The sequence below is a fragment of the Rissa tridactyla genome, chromosome 4 (genome assembly GCF_028500815.1).
Source record: "Rissa tridactyla isolate bRisTri1 chromosome 4, bRisTri1.patW.cur.20221130, whole genome shotgun sequence".
In the NCBI taxonomy this organism is placed as follows: domain Eukaryota; kingdom Metazoa; phylum Chordata; class Aves; order Charadriiformes; family Laridae; genus Rissa; species Rissa tridactyla.
In genome coordinates, this window is record NC_071469.1 from 40,239,032 (window position 1) to 40,257,495 (window position 18,464).

The window sequence follows — 18,464 nt, forward strand, 5'->3', positions numbered from 1 at the left end:
AAAGTATTGTGGAACATAAAAGATAAAGAAATAGACTGGATCCACATAAACACAGACAAAAGTGTCATGCAATTCCTTTTTCTATTACACAGTATGTAAAAATTAAAAGATTCCAACTGAAAACTCCAGTTCTAATCTGCAAGGGGACATCTGTAAGTGAATTCTGGTCTGGTAGCAACTCTGTGGCTATGTCTATGTTAGCAAGTAGCAAAGCCCAGGAGGAGCAGATCTGCACAGTGGAATGCCTAATCCCAAAGACCCTGTGCCCACACTTTATGAATTTCAAAGGATTTTCCTTTGGACTAGCTTTAGCCTGGTCAAATGGCCTGAAAGCCCACTACTATGTTGGATCACATCTTCCAGTTCATGTTTCACATAAGAACAATCCAGTTCATCCTCTCTAAGGTTGCTCCTTAATGTGAATGAAAGCATGGCTAATAGGAATGATTGGTAGGTTTGCTTCAAAAGTGCTGTCCTGAGCCAAACTCAAGCACTAATCTATCCTCTGAATAGCAGCTGTCTACCTGCTTGGCTAAACCAAACCCTTGGATGTGAATATCTAAACTTTGGGAACATTTGGTACTAGATTCCAACTTCGTAACTCAGACGTATTTTTAGTAATAGCATGGTTCCATTCGGTTTCTCTTGGTTATTCCAGTCCTTTTACAAGTGGTCTAATAAAGGCCCCTACTTCTCTTTTGATAGCATCTCAATAAAAGGAATGTGAACATAAGAAACCACATGAAATATATAATCAGGTATCCTAATCCTCTCTTTAAAAGCTATTGAGGTTGCCTGGCCAAGTGAATAATAATCAGTTAAAGTGATGCCTTTGATTGTCTCAAGCTCCTTTGTTTAATATCTCATCTCTTCAAATGGTGGTTCAATTACCAGCAAAGCTCCATATTATCTGATCTATATCAGTACCTAAAAGTGAAGTATATAATTTGGCACTGTCTGTGGTAGTTTCCTCTTCAAACCCTCTAATTTAAAGTTATTGGCATCTTCTCCCTCCATTGCCCATCGTGAAATTTTATGCTGCGTCAAACTGAATGTTTATGTTCCTTACAGGTATCAGGGCCTCTTCAAAGTTGCCACTACCACTATTCCTCCCTCAGTGCTGTACGACAAATTATTCTCCCAGATTTGTACCAAAATCTGATGTGTCTCATTCATAGCTGCTAACCTGCTCACTTAAGGCAGTCATCCAGCTGCAGCACGAGTAAAAATCTCCATATGAAAGACACAGATGTTAATACTTTATCTGCTTTCCTTTTCCCCTTCATCTGAGGCACTCCTCTCTCTTTTGAAGTAAAAGCATACTCCGTCCAGCTTCCCCTAAGTACACTCATCAACAATGAAAGCCTGAGTTATCTGGAGACAGCAAGGAAATACTTCATAATCCAATGGATGAGATTTATATAGACATGCCAAGATACTCACAGCCTAACATAAATTTGTCTCAATTAAGAGTGTCACATTTGATGTTAGCTGTGATATCTGATCATGCTAGCTAGCTCAGTCATGTTTTAATTTTGCAGTCAAGACAAATTAAACTTTAATATGTGCTAAAATCTGAGTTAAAGACTTTTAAAAATCAATTTATCACCTACTAAACCAGAATGTGCTTTGTCCTAACTAGTGTTTCAGACTAGACTGAAATAATTAAGGAATCATAGAATCATTTAGGTTGGAAAAGACCTCTAAGATCATTGAGTCCAACCATAAACATAACACTGCCAAGTCCACCACTAAATCATGTCCCTAAACACCACATCTACCCGTCTTTTAAATACCTCCAGGGATGGTGATTCAACTACTTCCCTGGGCAGCCTGTTCCAATGCTTGACAACCCTTTTGGTGAATAAATTTTTCATAATATCCAGTCTAAACCTCCCCTGGTGCAGCTTGAGGCCATTTCCTCTTGTCCTATCACTTGTTACTTGGGAGAAGAGACTGACCTTGCTACAACCTCCTTTCAGGTAGTTACAGAGAGCAATAAGGTCTCCCCTCAGCCTCCTTTTCTCCTGACTAAACAACCCCAGCTCCCTCAGCCACTCCTCATAAGACTTGCTCTCCAGACCCCGCACCAGCTTTGTTGCCATTCTCTGGACCTGCTCCAGCACCTCAATGTCCTTGCAGTGAGGGGCCCAAAACTGGACACAGTACTCGAGGTGAGGCCTCACCAGTGCTGAGTACTGGGGATGATCACTTCCCTACTCCTGCTGGCCACACTGTTCCTGATACAGGCCGGGATGCTGTTGGCCTTCTTGGCCACCTGGGCACACTGCTGGCTCATACCCAGCTGGCTGTTGACCAACACCCCCAGGTCCTTTTCCGCCGGGCAGCTCTCCAGCCACTCTGCCCCGAGCATTTAGCATTGCATAGGGTTATTGTGACCCAAGTGCAGGAATTAATATCTCATCTTTGAATACTAATCTAGATAGATAATACCCAAGTGTACTTGATCTTGCTGCATTAAGAAAAAAATATTAGCCATTTAGCAGCTCTTCAAAGATGTATGCTGAAAATAACAGAGGGGAAAAAACCCACAACCAAACAACAAAAAACCTTCATGTTGCCCTGCAGACAGTGTTCCAAATTCCTGCCAGAAGGATCATCTGTGAACAGAGAAAATCCCATGTGGGATGGCTTCCTCATTCCTGTCTCCTGGTTCAGTCGCTGGATGAATTCATCAACTGTTGAGGAACCATCAAAACCTACAACCTGCAATGAAAGAGGAGCTAATTGAGGATAACTTTCAAGAAACATGGCATTGGAGGGCATCATAACTAATGAAGCCTGATTTCCTACAGATTGGAAGCCTGCCAGCTCCAGTGATTGTACTTGCCTGTTGTCTCCCTTCACATTGCATTTTTTCTCATACTGAGACATGACATCTCTCTCTTTTCCCCAGCTAGCATTCCTTCCTAAGACCTGTAGAGCTCGCGCTGGATTCCTTTCATTTTCTCAGGAAAAATGTCAAGGAGGAAAAGTAGTGTCTATCTCCCAATATCTGATATGTATAATAAACACCATGGTGCCACCCACCCACAAGAAGGAGGCAGGTTATGGTGCAGTCCTCTAGTGCCCAGAAGAAAGGCAGCTGCTGTGGCTCACCTGGTAGGTTCCATTCATGAAGTGCACTGGGATGCTGAAGGGGAGTGAGTGGTGGTAGGGATTTCTCAGCAGGATGGACACAATCTCCATCCGGGAGGGCTTGGCTTCCCGCTCACCAGTCTGCACAGTGCGGTCTACTGATCTCTGGCAGTAGATGGCATACTTGCCTATTTCACTCCTAGGCAAAGAGGTGGAAATAAGACACAAACAAACGTGCTTTAAATGCCATGTCCTCTTCCATTTCCCATGCCATGACAAAGCATTTCTCCCTCAGGCTTTTGCTCAAGTAAAGATACATTTCTGTGCAGATATCCTAGTTCATCTCAACAGGCTAATAGCTCAAGTGAAAAAGCTACAACGCAAATCTCAGCTCCAAGGATCTGTAAAGATAAGGTAGATGATGGACTCTCTGGGAAGCGCAAGAGCATTCCTTGCTCGTAGATGGACTGGACATAGTATAGGAATATCCTCTTCTGTATCCTGTTGCCATCATAGTATCCATTAAACCAAGACCAGTTCACCCTCAAACTCACTGTCATGCCAGCAGAATTTAGTTACTATCATGTCAAGTCCTGATAAGTATTAATAATAAATTGTAATGCATTAGTCTCACTTACGGGATTATATAAATTGTGTTTATCAATTTCCATGGTTATACAGATTTTAAGTTTCCATGTATTACCCCTATCTGCCAATCAGGAGACTCGGCAGAGATTCAAAGCAGGTTCAATACAGTATAGGGACAGTTACTAATATGATCAGTTTACTGTCTGCTGACGAGAGCGTTCCATTGAACAGCACCAAAAGGATATAACTGTCTCTAAAGCCAGGCAGAAACAGTCAATTACATCTTGTGCAAAAATGTTAAGACTGTATATACTGAATAAGTTCTGAAATTGAAGTATTTATATGGATTTATAACCGTGCAGGGGAAACTAATATATAATGTATGGTAATAACATACATATATTATTACTATATATATATAAATTATACATAATATATAGTAAAAATATATATAATATATTATATATAAAAATTATATATTATATTTTATACATATATATATGCTTATATATATATAAGTATAATGTATAAAAGATAATATACAATTTATAACACTTTGCATGGGAAACTAATTCCATTCAAGATGCCTTCAGGAGCTCAGTACATGATTAAATCTCCAGTTAAATTCCTACAAGCAACATGGAAGTCAGGAGCTCTGACTTTTCACTGTAGCAATATATTGCTCATCTCCACAGTAATGCTTTGAATAATTTTCAGATAATCTTGCTTCAACAAGAAGCTGTTGTATTTGGCTCCCAAATGCTCCTGAGCCCTGTGTCTTCTAACGTCGACTGTGCCCCCTTTTTTTTCCTCTCAGAGACTGAATGTGTACTCTATGGTCACATTTCATGAAAAACAATACTAAGAATGAAGATCTAGTGTAAATCTAGACCATAGGCATTATGCAATGTAAAGCTTCTAGTGTCTTGTTTGCCGTATGAAACAAGGAAATCATGTCTATTTAACTGGTCAAGAAACAGCCGTACCTGCTCCATCTTAAGAGACATAAGTATTCCTAAAGCTAGGCAGAAGGAGCTAAGCTAAGTCCCATTTAGCAACTGCTCTAAATCTAACCTAAACCACAGATATCTAAACTACAGATGAATACAAGCACAGTTTAATAGGTGGATTGCTTCTTTCCTCTCTGCTTCAAGTGGTTTTTTTTGTTGATAAAGGTACTTTTGGGCTAAGAACCTGGCAGACCACCAGCACAGTAATACTTGAAACTGATGCATTAAATCACTTTCACAGAGCCCAGCACAGCCTTATGAAATTCAATAGTCTCTAACAGTAGAGCAGCTCCACTACTGAGTTGGATGGGCCAGTTTGGGATCTGGTAATGCACAAGTTTGAAGAGATGATTTCTAGTACTAGCCAGAAGATCCTTAACATGTTGCCTAAGCCAATGGAGAGAAAGTCTAAACACTGAAGAGCGCCTGATATCTGTATTTTTGCTTATTTTTGCTTCTGAGAAGAAATAGCAAATATGAGGTAGCATATAAGAAAATTAAAAAAAAACTTTATAGGAGGACTACACGTGTTTCCTTTGCAATACTATGAGACTTTCAGCTTGAGTTCTAAGGTAGACTTATTTGAATATAAATATTTGTTTGAAACAAAGCCACTCTTTTACTTATGTCTCAGCAACAGTATATTGTTGCAACAGACAACTAGACACCTCTAGCTGTGACCTCCTCTCCAAGGACACAGTGAGATATGCTGAAGAGCAGATCACTATGGAAACAAACAAAGAGCACAGCATGAACACTGGAGAACAACTTATTGCTGTTACAGTAGATCTTGCACTGTTTTCTTATGGGGGAAAGTGTAACGCACCAAAGAGGTAACAGAAAACAGTACTAGCATATATTTCAGGTTTTTTTAGTTTTTCCTAACTTTTTATGGTTTGCTGAGATGTTCTCTGCCTCACTTCTGTTCTGTCAGTGTGGTCACTAACCTGACAACAGAATGTAATCACCTAAAATTCTAATATTTCATTCTAAATAATTTTTTTGGTCTGTCTATCAATAAAAGAAAGTAGCTGCATCAGCACAAAACTCCCTATGTAGCTCCAGTTATATCTGCAGAAAGTTCTTTTGGTAGTATAGGTCACCTGGTGTTGTGAATTAGCTTAATATAAGTGACAAATTAATGTGAATGTCTGAAGGGAGAATGACTTGATACCATTGGGAACTTTCTGTTCCTTCCCTCAACTTATTTTTGCATGTGCAAGTTACAAAACTGCTTCCACCTTTATCCATAGTGGATGCAAAAGGCAATCAGCTTAGTAGATGAAAATGCTGTTGCAATCTTTACCTGGGGTCTGCATGTCGCTGCAAGTGCTGTTTGATGTACCAGAGAAAGTGATGTTGAGGCAGGAATAGAGGAGCACACAAAGCCAGGAGCTGCCAGCACTGTGAACATAAAACTGGACATCATTCTTGTTCTGTACTTGCTTATTGTCTTTCATAGAATGGTGCAACCAAAATGGTGGATGGTGACCAGTGCTTTTGGGAGTAACCATTTTTAGCCATGTAGTTCAAGATGCTTCAAAGGGGAAGTGATGGTCAGAGGACAGACAGACTGCTCTTGAATATCTCAACCTGGACTCTAAGAAGAGGTGTAATCAGAGCTAAATGAACGATTGAGACTTAAAATAATACTTTTTTCCTGTTTGTAACTGCAAATCATAACAAAGAATACACTGGGGATTTTTGTTTCAAATTAGACCCATTATTCTTCAACCAAATTTTATTTTCTCACTTGAGCTTGGAATATTATAATCAAGTATTTACATTTACGCTGTAACTTATTAATTCAATTTACCCAATAATTATAGTGCATTAATCAGATTTCATGCTTAATAATAATATTCATGATTTGCATGTGTTGATTAACAAAAATGGAAAACAAAATTAATACCATGTGACAATTATAGCTAGCCAACATGAGCTATGAATTTTGATTCCGAATATGGTCTGAATAGACCATGTGCAACTGGTAAATGGTTAAAATCAAAATAACATTTAGTTTGCAAGCAGTTACATTCTCAAAGTTTTTTCTTACACATCAGTGCTGAAATTCTCTTTCATCCAGCACACCTTTATCATTTGCAGTTTTATGAAAACCAGCCCCATTGCTAATTATTAAAAACACGGAATTAAATTGAAAGTATTTGCACAGTGGAAGTGACAAAAAAGGAACTGACCTGAATAACTGAGTGGTTCTGGGGTTGTCGGCAGGTGGTCTGTTTAACAAGCTGACAGTAAATTTCATTCTGCAGCTCAGTATGTGTCAAGCAGACCTGCAGTGCTGTCTGGGCAAGTGACACGTGGTAATCAATAGAGGCTGCCTCCACAGGGACATTGATGAACAGCTGACAGGACTGTAAAAAGGGTGGAAGTTAGTCAGTGCCATGAATGGCACAGTGACTCTTCTCTGGTACTTTCCAGGCTAGGTTCCCAGATGTGTTACAGACAATTAATGAATTCTCCTAAATAACCCTAAGAGGAGGGAGGAGAATAAATACTTAATTCCTATGCTTCCCTCTTTGGTTGTGGCAACTAGAAATTTCACTCAACCTGCCCCAACCTGAGCAGCTCAAAAGTCAGCAATAGAATCGAGGCAAAAATGTGCTTCCTGCCTTCCAAGCCTGTGCTTTACCTTGCTAAAGCTGTCCAGTCTTACTGCTGAGAGCGCAAGAATCAAATCTCCAATGGCTTCACCATTGGTCTTACTGATACAACTGAGTTTGCCACTAAATTGTTTTCATTTGCTTCAATACGACTATTGGAGAAGAAAGAGGAAGATAAGGCTAACTTTGAAGTGTAAAGCCTGTGGGGGACATCGCTTCTAAACCCAGATTCCCTACAAGGAAGAGTTAAAATTCCAGAGAATGAATGACACTGAATACCCAACTGTCCTATTCTAATTTAATGACAGGCCTGTCTAAAGCAACCAGTGTTGACAGTAAACGTGACGAACAAGACCAAACAAAGTTGTTGCCCCAACAGAGCAAAATAACTGAAAGCCATGCAATGTCCCTTTAAATACCTTAAAAAGTTTCAGAGCTTCAGTCTGTAGAGCCTCTGATGGCAGAGTGGTGAGGGACGTGTGCAACCCATCTTTACTGTAGCACAACATAGGATGTTTCCACAGAGGGGAATCTGAGGTAGTAAATGGGCAAAAACATGCAGTGTCAGAGGCAGAAGAAAGATAACTGTCCATGTTGAAAAGGAGCCTTGCTGAAATGGCAAAGCACCCGTGGAAGCAGCGCTGTGCTAGGCCACATTTATCTTTGGTGACACTTCATTGATTTCAGCAAAGCCTGCCATGAACAAGGAGTCACAGCAGCGTTAGCAATCAGCAGAAATAAGTATTGCCATCCTCAATCTTGCTCTGTCAGAGCTTCTCATCAGCTGGATTCTGGTGAGAAACCACTCAGCTGTGTGTTCAAACAAGAGACACAAACTCTGCCAGGGCAGCTGCCTGCAACGGGGGTCTTTGTTATTGCAAGGTTCACATATAGGGTCTAGCAATATGTGAGTATGCAGAAAAAGAGGATTAAGTATGAATGCATATGTTATAACACATTTGCGAACATGGTGCATAAACATACATGAATGAACACGTATCAAAGATGAGGAGGAACAGACGAGCATGGATGTATGTGCGAGGGTTTATATGTGCAGACAGAGGAACAGATGTGAAGGCAAGTGTGTGTGAGGGTATTTAGAGGAGAGAGCATGTGTTTGTATGGTCAAGATTCCCAGGAAAGGAAAACCAGGACCAACAATAACAGGAAAAATTAAAGCTCCAGTTCTTTATTTTAATGTGAATTAATGTTACATAAGTTTCAGATGTTTTGATAAATGATGTGACAATGTAATGGACTTGCCTAGTTTCACTACAATGCCTGTATCCTCTCTGGAGATGTTACCGTGGAACTAGAGGAGAAGGACACTATATCACACGCTGTTCTACTGAGAATCCCCTTCCCTCACCTTTGGCTGGATTAAAACTGGGAATTGAAATTACCCTTCCTTATTCTTTGCTACCATGGAAAAGAGTTTGTGGTTTCTACTTACTGAGGTCTCCCTCTGCGTCCAATAGTTTGCCAATGAGTTGTTCATATGATGTGCCCACTGTGGCATTACTGCTACCAGCCGCTACCGTCAGATGGTACAGCCAGGTATTCTAGGCATAAGGATGAGAACAGTATGGGTCAATTCAGACCTTGTTTTCTACAAACAGGTTTAGTCTGTACACCCCATTTGTCTGCCGATACCAAAAAGACTCTTGCTCTCCAAAAAGAATGCCTTTTATACCTTTTCCTGTTTGGTGCGAATGAGTAAGTATGTGGGACTCTGGTCCTGTGGGTGAATCACCAGTGTACAGTGGGATGAAAGAAGTCCTCCACCAGTGGCTTCATAATCTTCATCAGAGTCACAGGAACGGTCTACTTCTTCCACTTTGGACTCACGCATAGGCAGGTGTCCTAGGGGACACTATAAGAAGGGGAAGCAAGTTAGACAAGTATAGCTAAACCCAGGTCAAAAAGTTATCATTTCTGTAAAAAGTAAGGAATAAACTATAATCCAGTGTTTAACTAATGTAATTATATAGTCTTGCATTTCTATAGGATCTCTTCCCTTCCAGCAACCAAAGTACTTACAAACTGCATTACTACTACTATTATTTTTCTTGGGAGAGCACCTACAGGTCAGAATGAGAATATGCAAATAAAAAGATGGTCTTTCCCATAAGGTACTGTTTTTTTTCCCATTACACTTGTCAGTTGTGTTTACGTCATTGGTTCTGCAAGGCAGGAAGGTCGGTTGCTCAGTATCTTGAGCCACCGTTTTCTGATCCTGGTCAGACTTTCTACATTCTACTGGAAAATAAGTACTTTTAAAATTACATAAATAGGTCAATTCAGACAAACAGAAGATATCTGCTGTGCTGACTCTGGAGGTCAATCCCAAGTATGAGTCACAGTATTCCTTGATATTCTAAAACTTGGATTTCAACATCACTAAGACAAAGTAATGGACCATTGGGCAAAGCTTCCAGAAATGGAAGCACATTACACTGACTAAATGACCTTCCTCTTCCCATATTGTTGTTGCTACTTATTTTCATGACAGTGTGCAGAATATATCAGCTGCTGTATAAAAGTCTGCTCTAAAGGCTTCACAAGACCAAATGGAGAGAGCGAGAAACAAGATATACAGTGATCTCAGAAAGAGCAGTCACTTGCTTTTTAAGTCTTTTGTCATTTTAGCTTTAAGAAAAATATTAAAAAATCAGATAAAATATTGATTCTCTTTGTGGAGCAGATGCTGTTAGAAGGGGAGAAGTACAACCAAGGAAGAGCTTCAAGTATGAGACACAGAAGCAGTAAAAGGAAAGAAATCATCATGAGAAATGGAAAAGGAGGGTTCATGAACAAAAGGGGAAAAGGAATTACCTTATCTTCATGATTTCGATAGTAGTAGAAAGTTTTTCCAATCAGTGCACACCAGACCAGCTTAGAGTGACCATGCTTGACCTGTAAGAAGGACAAAGAAACACACGTTTTTAACATCAGCAGGGTTGCTGGAATGATTTTCTAGAATTTCAATTTTCAATTCAACTCTCCCTTAAAACCTTACATATATGATTTGTTCTATACTAATATGAGCTCCTCTCACAACATACAGGGCACCACTTCCAAAAGCAGATAAGTATATCCCACATAAGTAGATGGGAGTCAGGTGCTTATGGAAATGGGTCTAAGATTTTGTGAAGTATTTTACTCATTCATAACAGCTCATCATTTCTGTATCCTGAAATACAATATTAAGCATAACCTTTGTAAGATTATAAAAATGAATCATTTCATCTCAGCAGAAAAAGACTGGTCAACATGTAGTCTAGGGAGCTGTTTCCTATTGCAGATGAACAAGATTCAGATGCAGGTTGTCTTTAGCCATCTTTAGATATTGACCAGAATTATATTAAAAAAGTCATAGCAAGTTGGTACGCAAAACTAATCTTCAGAAATGGCATAAAGCAGAAGAATTTTCAGCCATTGTACTTTGTACTAATGCGCATGCAGTCTGTTATGATAGAAATAAATGCTAACCTAGAACCATACAAGCCATTTTTTTGAAGCTGTCCTATATCACCAAGTTAAAAATCAATTAAATGTGACATTTAACAGTGTTTCCTGATAGTTGTTTTTTTATGATGACATGCTGTCAATAGTGTTGAAGAAAAGCATACATAAACTAGATATTTGTTATTACTTACTATTTGACAGTCAGTATCTCTTAGTAGCCTTGTTTGTCCCATTCCTTATCATTTATATAAATGTTCCTCCCTTTGAAATACAGAAATGTACTGCCTTCCCCCCCCCCCCCCTTCTAGGGAGTATTAAAATACTAATTTCTTGCTGACATTTACTGTGCAAACCAAGAAGCTGGTACACTGTCAATACCAAGCTAAAGTGAATGAAGTAAAGAAATAGTATTTTACCTTGGTGAGCCAACCTTTCACAGTAGGTTTAGCATCACTATGAGGAACACCAACAGGGCTGGTCACTTGCACTCTCAGGATACTCTGTAGGACATGAATCCATTCCTCCAGGATGTTGGGAGAGTCTGCTGTCAGAAAATAGGTTCTCTTTTCTGTGATGAGCTGGAAGCAAAAGGAGTAAGTATAAATCTGCACACCTACAAATCTTTTCTTCAACTGCTGGTTTTATTATCCTACACAGATTTTTATTTTTTGGTGGTTCAAGGAGGGATTTTTTGGGGGTAAGAAAAAAGGTGCTAACCTTCAAAGCCCAAGTGAAAGGCCTGAAACTCAGATGAATCAAATTCTCATGAGCGCTCTTGCTATTTCTGTTGTATATTGTGGCTTTGTCTCCTCTCTCATACTTTCTTGTTTCTCTGTGCTGCTGCTAATTTTTCATTTTAAAGGTGACATAAATGTTGGGTTTTTTTGCTGTCTTCACTTTGTATTGCATTCTGCCTTCAATAGCTTGTGACTCTTTGAGAGGAAAGATGCTAGGAATTTAATAGTATTATGCCTTAGCAACTTCAGTTCCATAAGGGCAGAAGGTAGCTCACAGGTCAGGCCATGTTGCCTTGCAGTCAGCATGAAAGAAACATTAATACGACCTTTATAATGAAGTCCTCTAACAATAATGAGTTAAAACTGAACACAGCGATGGGCTAACTTCTAATACTTTGGAAGTCGAATTCTAATAGGAATCCAACATTTCAGACATTTCTTCAGATCCTCCAGACATGTAAAGTCAGGCTGGAGATCTTGAGAGGAGTCTTTCAGAAAGAGGAGATCCTAGGTACTATCTGGTTTTAACTCTTATAAGTATCACTTTTCCCCACAGATTTCAAGCTCTCAGTCCTAACTGCAAAAAAGGAAAGGGCTATGGTGTAAAACAAAGCAAAACAAAACAAAATGATAATTTCTTTCCATTTCAAAAACCTGTATTTGGGTTACAATTTAGCTCTTTCCCCATTATTTATTAAGCTAACTACCTGGCTTGTGCCAGGAAACACAGGGGCCAGATAAAGTTAGCTCATATCAATTGAGACATACAGTACCATTCAGCCTGAAATAAGTGCTCTCTCACCCAGCAACCAAGTGTGTGGTTATCTGCAGGATGAAAATGCAACACTTACCTGGAATGTCTGGGACCCTTCACCTCTGACAATCTGGCATGAGGAATTCAGCTCCATTTGCCCTTGTGGTTTGCGGATAACGTCACTCTGAGGAAAGAAAAGCGAACTTCTTCAGCAGAAAAAAAAAATTCAGATGAGTCTTACAGTACTTACATACGGCATGTGCAGGTTGGAGTCTGCATTCGTGAGCTGGAAAGGGCAGCTGAAGGTTGCCAGGCTGAATATGAGACAGTGGGATCCCATTGCAATGATGAAGCAAAAGTCTCCTCAGTAGTGGCAGACAATACAGCACGAGTAATGGCAACAAATACTGTCTTATGAAGTTCAGATTGGACATTAGGGGAAAAAAAAAAAAACAACAAAAAACCCAACAAACCTTTTCTCACTGGGAAGGCAATACAACACCAAACAGGTACCCAGATAGTGGCTGAATTTCCACCTTTGGAAGTTTTCAAGGTTCAGGTAAACAAAGCCATGTGTGGTTTGATCTACAGCTGGTGAGAGTCCCTCTTAACGTGTCAGTTTGACTAGGGTTTTCCAGAAGTCCCTTCCAACCAACAGTCAAAATTCTGCACATTTATGAAGTTATATTTTTTTAAATATATGTATGTGTATTATATATATGTATAATTTGCTTGTGAATTCTGATTGATAAACCTAGAATCAGAAATAAAGACGCATTGTACCCTAAGGTGTATTTTTGTCTTGTCAGAATATGACAACAACTGAAAAAAGTCGAAAATAAATCTTCTCATTGTTCCTGAATTGTAAGCAAAGATGTGTATACACACAGAAATACCGTGTAATTATGCAGGTATGGAGGAAATTGTTGTGTCCAGAATAAAAAAGTATGGAAGGTGAATATCCCTAAATATAATTCTCTGTAATGTAGCTAAGTACAGTAGAATAATGAAGGCCAACAATAAATGTATTTTATTGTATATACAAATTTTGAGCACATACTGCTCGAATTTTTGAAATAACGTAGCTTCATTTGAAACAGTTGTGAGTTATAAAAAGTATTTGGAAAAGTTCGAATGCACAAACATGCTCTCTCAATATTGTTTCATTGATCGCTGTAAGACAGCATTTTGTGTGAAAGGTTATTTTCAATTTTACCCCAGTTTTCTAATACTTCCACATCCATGTGGGAGCATGAAAAATGAAAGAATCCAGCTTTCTTCCCCCTGAAAGTTGTAGTTTTCCTCAGAGCCCCATATACTGACTGATGAGTATGTATCTGCGCCCTCCTGGTACTGTAATTTATTTTTCCTTTATTTTCATCTTGATTTTTCATTTTAATTTTTCATTTAACTTTTCCCTTTATTTTTCATCTTAAACATGACTGAAGCTGGGCCATGGTATGCCTTTGGCTTTTCATCATCTGTACAAAGTTAAGCAGTAGGTGTCAGGATTCTGTCCTTGAGAACAACCATTCATCTCCTGGAAACTGCCACCACAAGGAGCTTTCCTGCCTAAGCAGAGACCCATGGTTGAACCTGTGTGTCAGACATAAAGCTCTTTGTCAGGACATTTTGGGAGAAGCTTGCCCATGGCTGCCCTGTCTGCCAGTAAGTGGTTCTGCACACAGTATTCCCCTGTGCCTCCACACAGGAGTAAATGTATCCCAGTGACTCACCGGAGACTTGTAGTACATGATTTGTCTGTTTCTTAGAACAAACCATCGTCTCTTCCACATCTTCACCTGGCTGCCCATTTTCAGCAAGTAACCTGACTTCTCCATTGGTTCCTGGAGGGCAAAAAGCAAAGGGAGATGAGGTTATCTTGCACGTCTCAAGATGTAAATGAAAGAGTGCTGAAGTCAAGCTCAGACATTTGCTGCACCTCCATCATTTTCCGCTTTACTGTGCCAGATGGGAGTCACAGCCATCCAAGGCCAGTGCTCTCTACTCAACTTGGAGACAGTACTAGGCTATCTGTGTAGCTGCAAATATCACATTGTGTTGTTTCAGTAAAGAAGGTACCTGAAGATCATTTCACTGATTGTCTGACGCATTGAAAACTCATTGGTTTTCCTACCATAGCAGTGATTTTCCAAATAAAAGTGAATGCTGACTCATGATTAGATTCGTGTTCCTTGTCTGTTTGATCTCTTACCTTCAAAAGTACAGAATTTAATGCTGCCCATGTTTGAGGTTTTTTTCTCGGCCAAAATATTCTATTCTTTCTCCTTCGTTCCTCTGAATTTCCAAACTTGCTTTGTCACAGAAGTGTAAGGCCTTCATTAAAGTAGAATATGACTACAGAACACCAGTACTGGTCATCAGGAAAGAATACAGATCTGATGCTTATATTTTTATCTAATCCCATAACAGATGCTTCTTCTGAAGCATCACATACTGTCTTTTGATACAAACCAGCTGGACCAACACCCCAGTCTGTTAAAGCATCACTTTGCAGGTGATAAATCAATATATTGTAGTTACGCTTTTTCTCTTCCAACGTCAAGGTTCTGTTTGCACCCCTTCACAACTGTGAGGCAGCAAGACTTACAGTGCAGATTCCACCATCAGTAGAATAGGAAGATGTTCGCTGTAGTTTATGTTCTGGCTCTGAATAGTCACCATCCAAGGAGTAGGCATCAGGAGGGATGGCATAGTCACTCTCGGAGCTCAGTGAGGACATAGATACGCCTGTTCAAAATAAAGGAAAAAATGAGAATCATGGCTAGACAGAAGCATGCACTGAATACTGCACACTCTGAGAGAGTTTTTGAGTTCACCATTAAGGCTTTTTTTGTTCAAGAACAAAAAATCAGGTCAGACTTTGGAAACTCAAACCACACTAACGAAACTTCTGAGACCTTTTTTTTCCTAGGAAGACAAGTAGTGAGAGTGAGTTTTGGATACTGACAGTGAAATAAATGTGCTGCTGAATAAACAAAGATTAAAAAATATATATATAAAATTAAAAATCAAAAGACTCTTTATCTAAAACACAGACATGCTGTTTTCAGCTTGAAAACATCCAGTATAAAGCCTCAAGCTCCTCTCATTCAAACTAAAGAAAAGGCTTCCTCAGCAGCAATGGGGCTTTGCTTTTCTGTGAATCTTCCACCACTGGTACATAGTAATGCACAGACACATCAGCCAATGCATCAGAACAGAAGTTAAGACTACATGAAATGGGATTCTATTTTATTGACTACCAATTGTAATGAAAATTTCACTCAAGGATCCAGTTTAACCTTGCCAGCAGTCAAGAAAAATTATCCAAGCCAGGACCCAAATTACTTGATGCCTCTCAAAGATAGCAAAGATTTGGTTACTGGTCAAGAAGCCAGTGACAGAAACAAAAACCAGTTTCAATACTAGCTTGCTTACAAGGAGAAGTCACAGAAAAGGTATGGATGGCTTCACTGGATATGTGATGAGCTTGGGAGATCAATCCTTCCCACAATCTTAGCTTAGCAATTGCCTGGATAGAAATCTACCAGCAGTAAAAACCCATCTAAGAGGACAGGTTTCTACTGAGTAGCTGTTGATATCTGCACACATTCTGGGAGAACTCCTTATTAACATCACCAAGGCTGAGCATTTGCCTGTTCATCTTGCCTCACCTGTGGGGACAGAGTTCATGCTGCTCAGTAGCAGTATTCCCACTTTACCTCTCTTCACTGCACGAGGGCTGCCTGGCATGCTAGCTTTCCTGTTCTCGGATCCAGCCGTAGAAGTCCTGAAGCTGGCATGGGAGCCACAGTCATCATCAGAGCCTGAAGACTCATCTAAGAAAGGCACATTGCTGATCTGTGTGGCTTTCTGGAAAACAGACCTGCATGGTCAGCATGTGTGGGAAGTGCTTCCCCAGAACAATTCCTGCTCAATAAGGAGACAAAGCAATCAATGCAGGCCCTTCATTTTCACACTGCCTTGCCCACTACTGTCCCAGGTCTCCTTGTTTCCTCCCTTTCTAACCTGAGAACTTCCAAGCTGGATTCTCTAGTCTGATCTGTTTGGGTCTCCTCTGGCTACACCCTTCTACTGTTCCACTAGCCCCATGCTTACCCATAAGATCTCAAGAGCGCTCTTTCTTGCCGTAGTGTTTTTTATACCTAAATACATTTATCATCTCCTACTCCTGCATTCTTTTGGTGTCCAGTACTTCCTGGCATTCTCTAATTTTCTTTTCTTCACTGCTCAGCTTCATGCCATTCTCTCTTAAATTACTGGCAGCCCTGGACATGCTTTTCATAAGAGGAAAAGTAAGATAACTCCTTACCCCCTTCAGCGTAGTGTAGACTGGCACTGTGACATTTCTGTAGATGAGGCAGGTAAATGGCCCAGAAGTTGAACGCGACAAATTGGAAACTGGGAAAATTCAGAGAGAGCAAATAATACAAACTGATGAAAAGGAGAAGGTTTTAATGGAGGGGTACACGTATGCACGTAAGAACTTATGCAGCCTCTTGAAACATCAAATAATGGAGGACTGCCATCCTGGACAATTTGGCCTCAGAAAGGCCAGGGGATGTGTTATCAATTACATACAACTCCCAGAGACAGCTGCAATGGTCCTTCCATTTAGCCTGTGAGACATCTTACCCACCCTGTGCTCCCCATGGTACAATGGCAATCCAGTGCACCATGACCAAATAGGTCAAAGCCATAACAGGGGAAGGTGATGGTGAATCAAAAGACTAAAAGCACATCACAGACATGCAGAGGCAGAACAGTGTTAGCAGAAGTGATGAAGGAGATAACAGAGTCCCTGAAGATGTCACTGAATGTAGGGGCTCAAACAGCCCAGCACCAACCATCCCTGAGATCAGACGTATCCTCCTCCCTTTGTTTATCATGGCTATCTGCGAAATCAAATTTACTTTGAAAACAGGCAAGGAAATGAAGAAATGTGAACAGCCAGAAGCCCAGGTCCCACACTGTCACTGTAAGCTCCCTCTAAGGATGGATCTTGTCTAGAACTTACAGCAGCTGGAAGTATCATTCACTGTGGCCACTTCAGACAACCTCATGCCAGACTTAGCCACAGCATAGATTCGACTCTCCTGGAACAATAATACCATGAACAGCAATGGTCAGACAAAACCATGATTTCTGCAAAATGAAATGCTTGTGTCACAGAATCACATTGCAATCACACCTTCAGGCAGGAAGGAGAGGCCTCATAAAGATTGCTCTAGTCCACCAGATGTTGAGTGAATGGCCATTAGTGGAAACATGCATCTGTGTGCAATTCCCTGAATCACAACAAACTTGGCTTATAAACAGTACAGAGCTAATATCCACAGAGTGGAACACCTATGTGCAATTATCAATAAATGACTATATTACAGCTTGGAAAAAGCTGTTTTTTCCACTTTATGAACAATACATTAAAATGAATCAAGAACATCCCTAAAACAGGACAATTTATTGAGCCACCACCTGCAAAGGATTCCCTTTCTCTGATAAGGGAATGAAAGAAATGCCTGGAATGTTCTCGATAAGCCTGTGTCTCATTTATAACAACATATGGAGCTTTCAGTTCAAAGGATCTCCAAGTGCTTCACAAATTGATAAAAATTCCAAGGGGGGAACCCAAACCTGTAACTAAATGCAATGTTATGTCTAAGATATCAACCAGTCTAACATGGTTAAAAATCAAAGCTAGGAATTCTCTTGCTGCTCCTTAAAGCATACAACCAATCATGATCAGATAACACACATAATACATACATGAAAGTACTTAAGACTGCAAAGTCAAGTACATCAAAAAAGAAATGACAGAATTAGAATTTTCTGTATGTATATGCATTGTGATTTAGTCTCTAATGAAATACTATGTGTATTTTTTTTCCCCAGACACTTCCTATCCAGGGCATATCATGGACGTTTCTTACTGATTAAGCTGCTATTTAATATTCTATTCATGCTTTAGTGTTTGACTTACTTAAATTTTTACTTTGATACACTTATTTGACTCTGGTCTGAAGACAAAATAATGGATTTTTCCTGTGGTGTTCCTGATTATAATATTGCAAAGCTTCATAAACATTAATAAAAATTTTTACAAAAACCCTGGGAGACACATTGATGGGCGTTATCACTATTTTTCAGAAGACGAACTCAG

At 39.8% G+C, this 18,464-nt stretch overlaps 1 protein-coding gene across 7 annotated transcripts in view; it reads right to left on the reverse strand.

The window, feature by feature from the left end:
* Positions 1-18,464, reverse strand: part of PLEKHH1 (pleckstrin homology, MyTH4 and FERM domain containing H1) — a 57,143-nt gene that overhangs the window by 10,359 nt on the left and 28,320 nt on the right. For all 7 annotated transcript variants that reach the window (XM_054200477.1, XM_054200476.1, XM_054200474.1 and 4 more), the window contains 15 exons: positions 17,322-17,400; positions 16,617-16,705; positions 16,006-16,156; positions 14,892-15,031; positions 14,017-14,127; positions 12,378-12,464; positions 11,206-11,367; positions 10,157-10,237; positions 9,015-9,194; positions 8,775-8,883; positions 7,741-7,853; positions 6,896-7,072; positions 6,004-6,101; positions 3,121-3,298; positions 2,572-2,727 (listed from right to left, as the gene is read on the reverse strand). In XM_054200477.1, the coding sequence (XP_054056452.1) occupies positions 2,572-2,727; positions 3,121-3,298; positions 6,004-6,101; positions 6,896-7,072; positions 7,741-7,853; positions 8,775-8,883; positions 9,015-9,194; positions 10,157-10,237; positions 11,206-11,367; positions 12,378-12,464; positions 14,017-14,127; positions 14,892-15,031; positions 16,006-16,156; positions 16,617-16,705; positions 17,322-17,400 (1,911 nt within the window). The remainder of the gene's footprint in view (positions 1-2,571; positions 2,728-3,120; positions 3,299-6,003; positions 6,102-6,895; positions 7,073-7,740; positions 7,854-8,774; positions 8,884-9,014; positions 9,195-10,156; positions 10,238-11,205; positions 11,368-12,377; positions 12,465-14,016; positions 14,128-14,891; positions 15,032-16,005; positions 16,157-16,616; positions 16,706-17,321; positions 17,401-18,464) is intronic.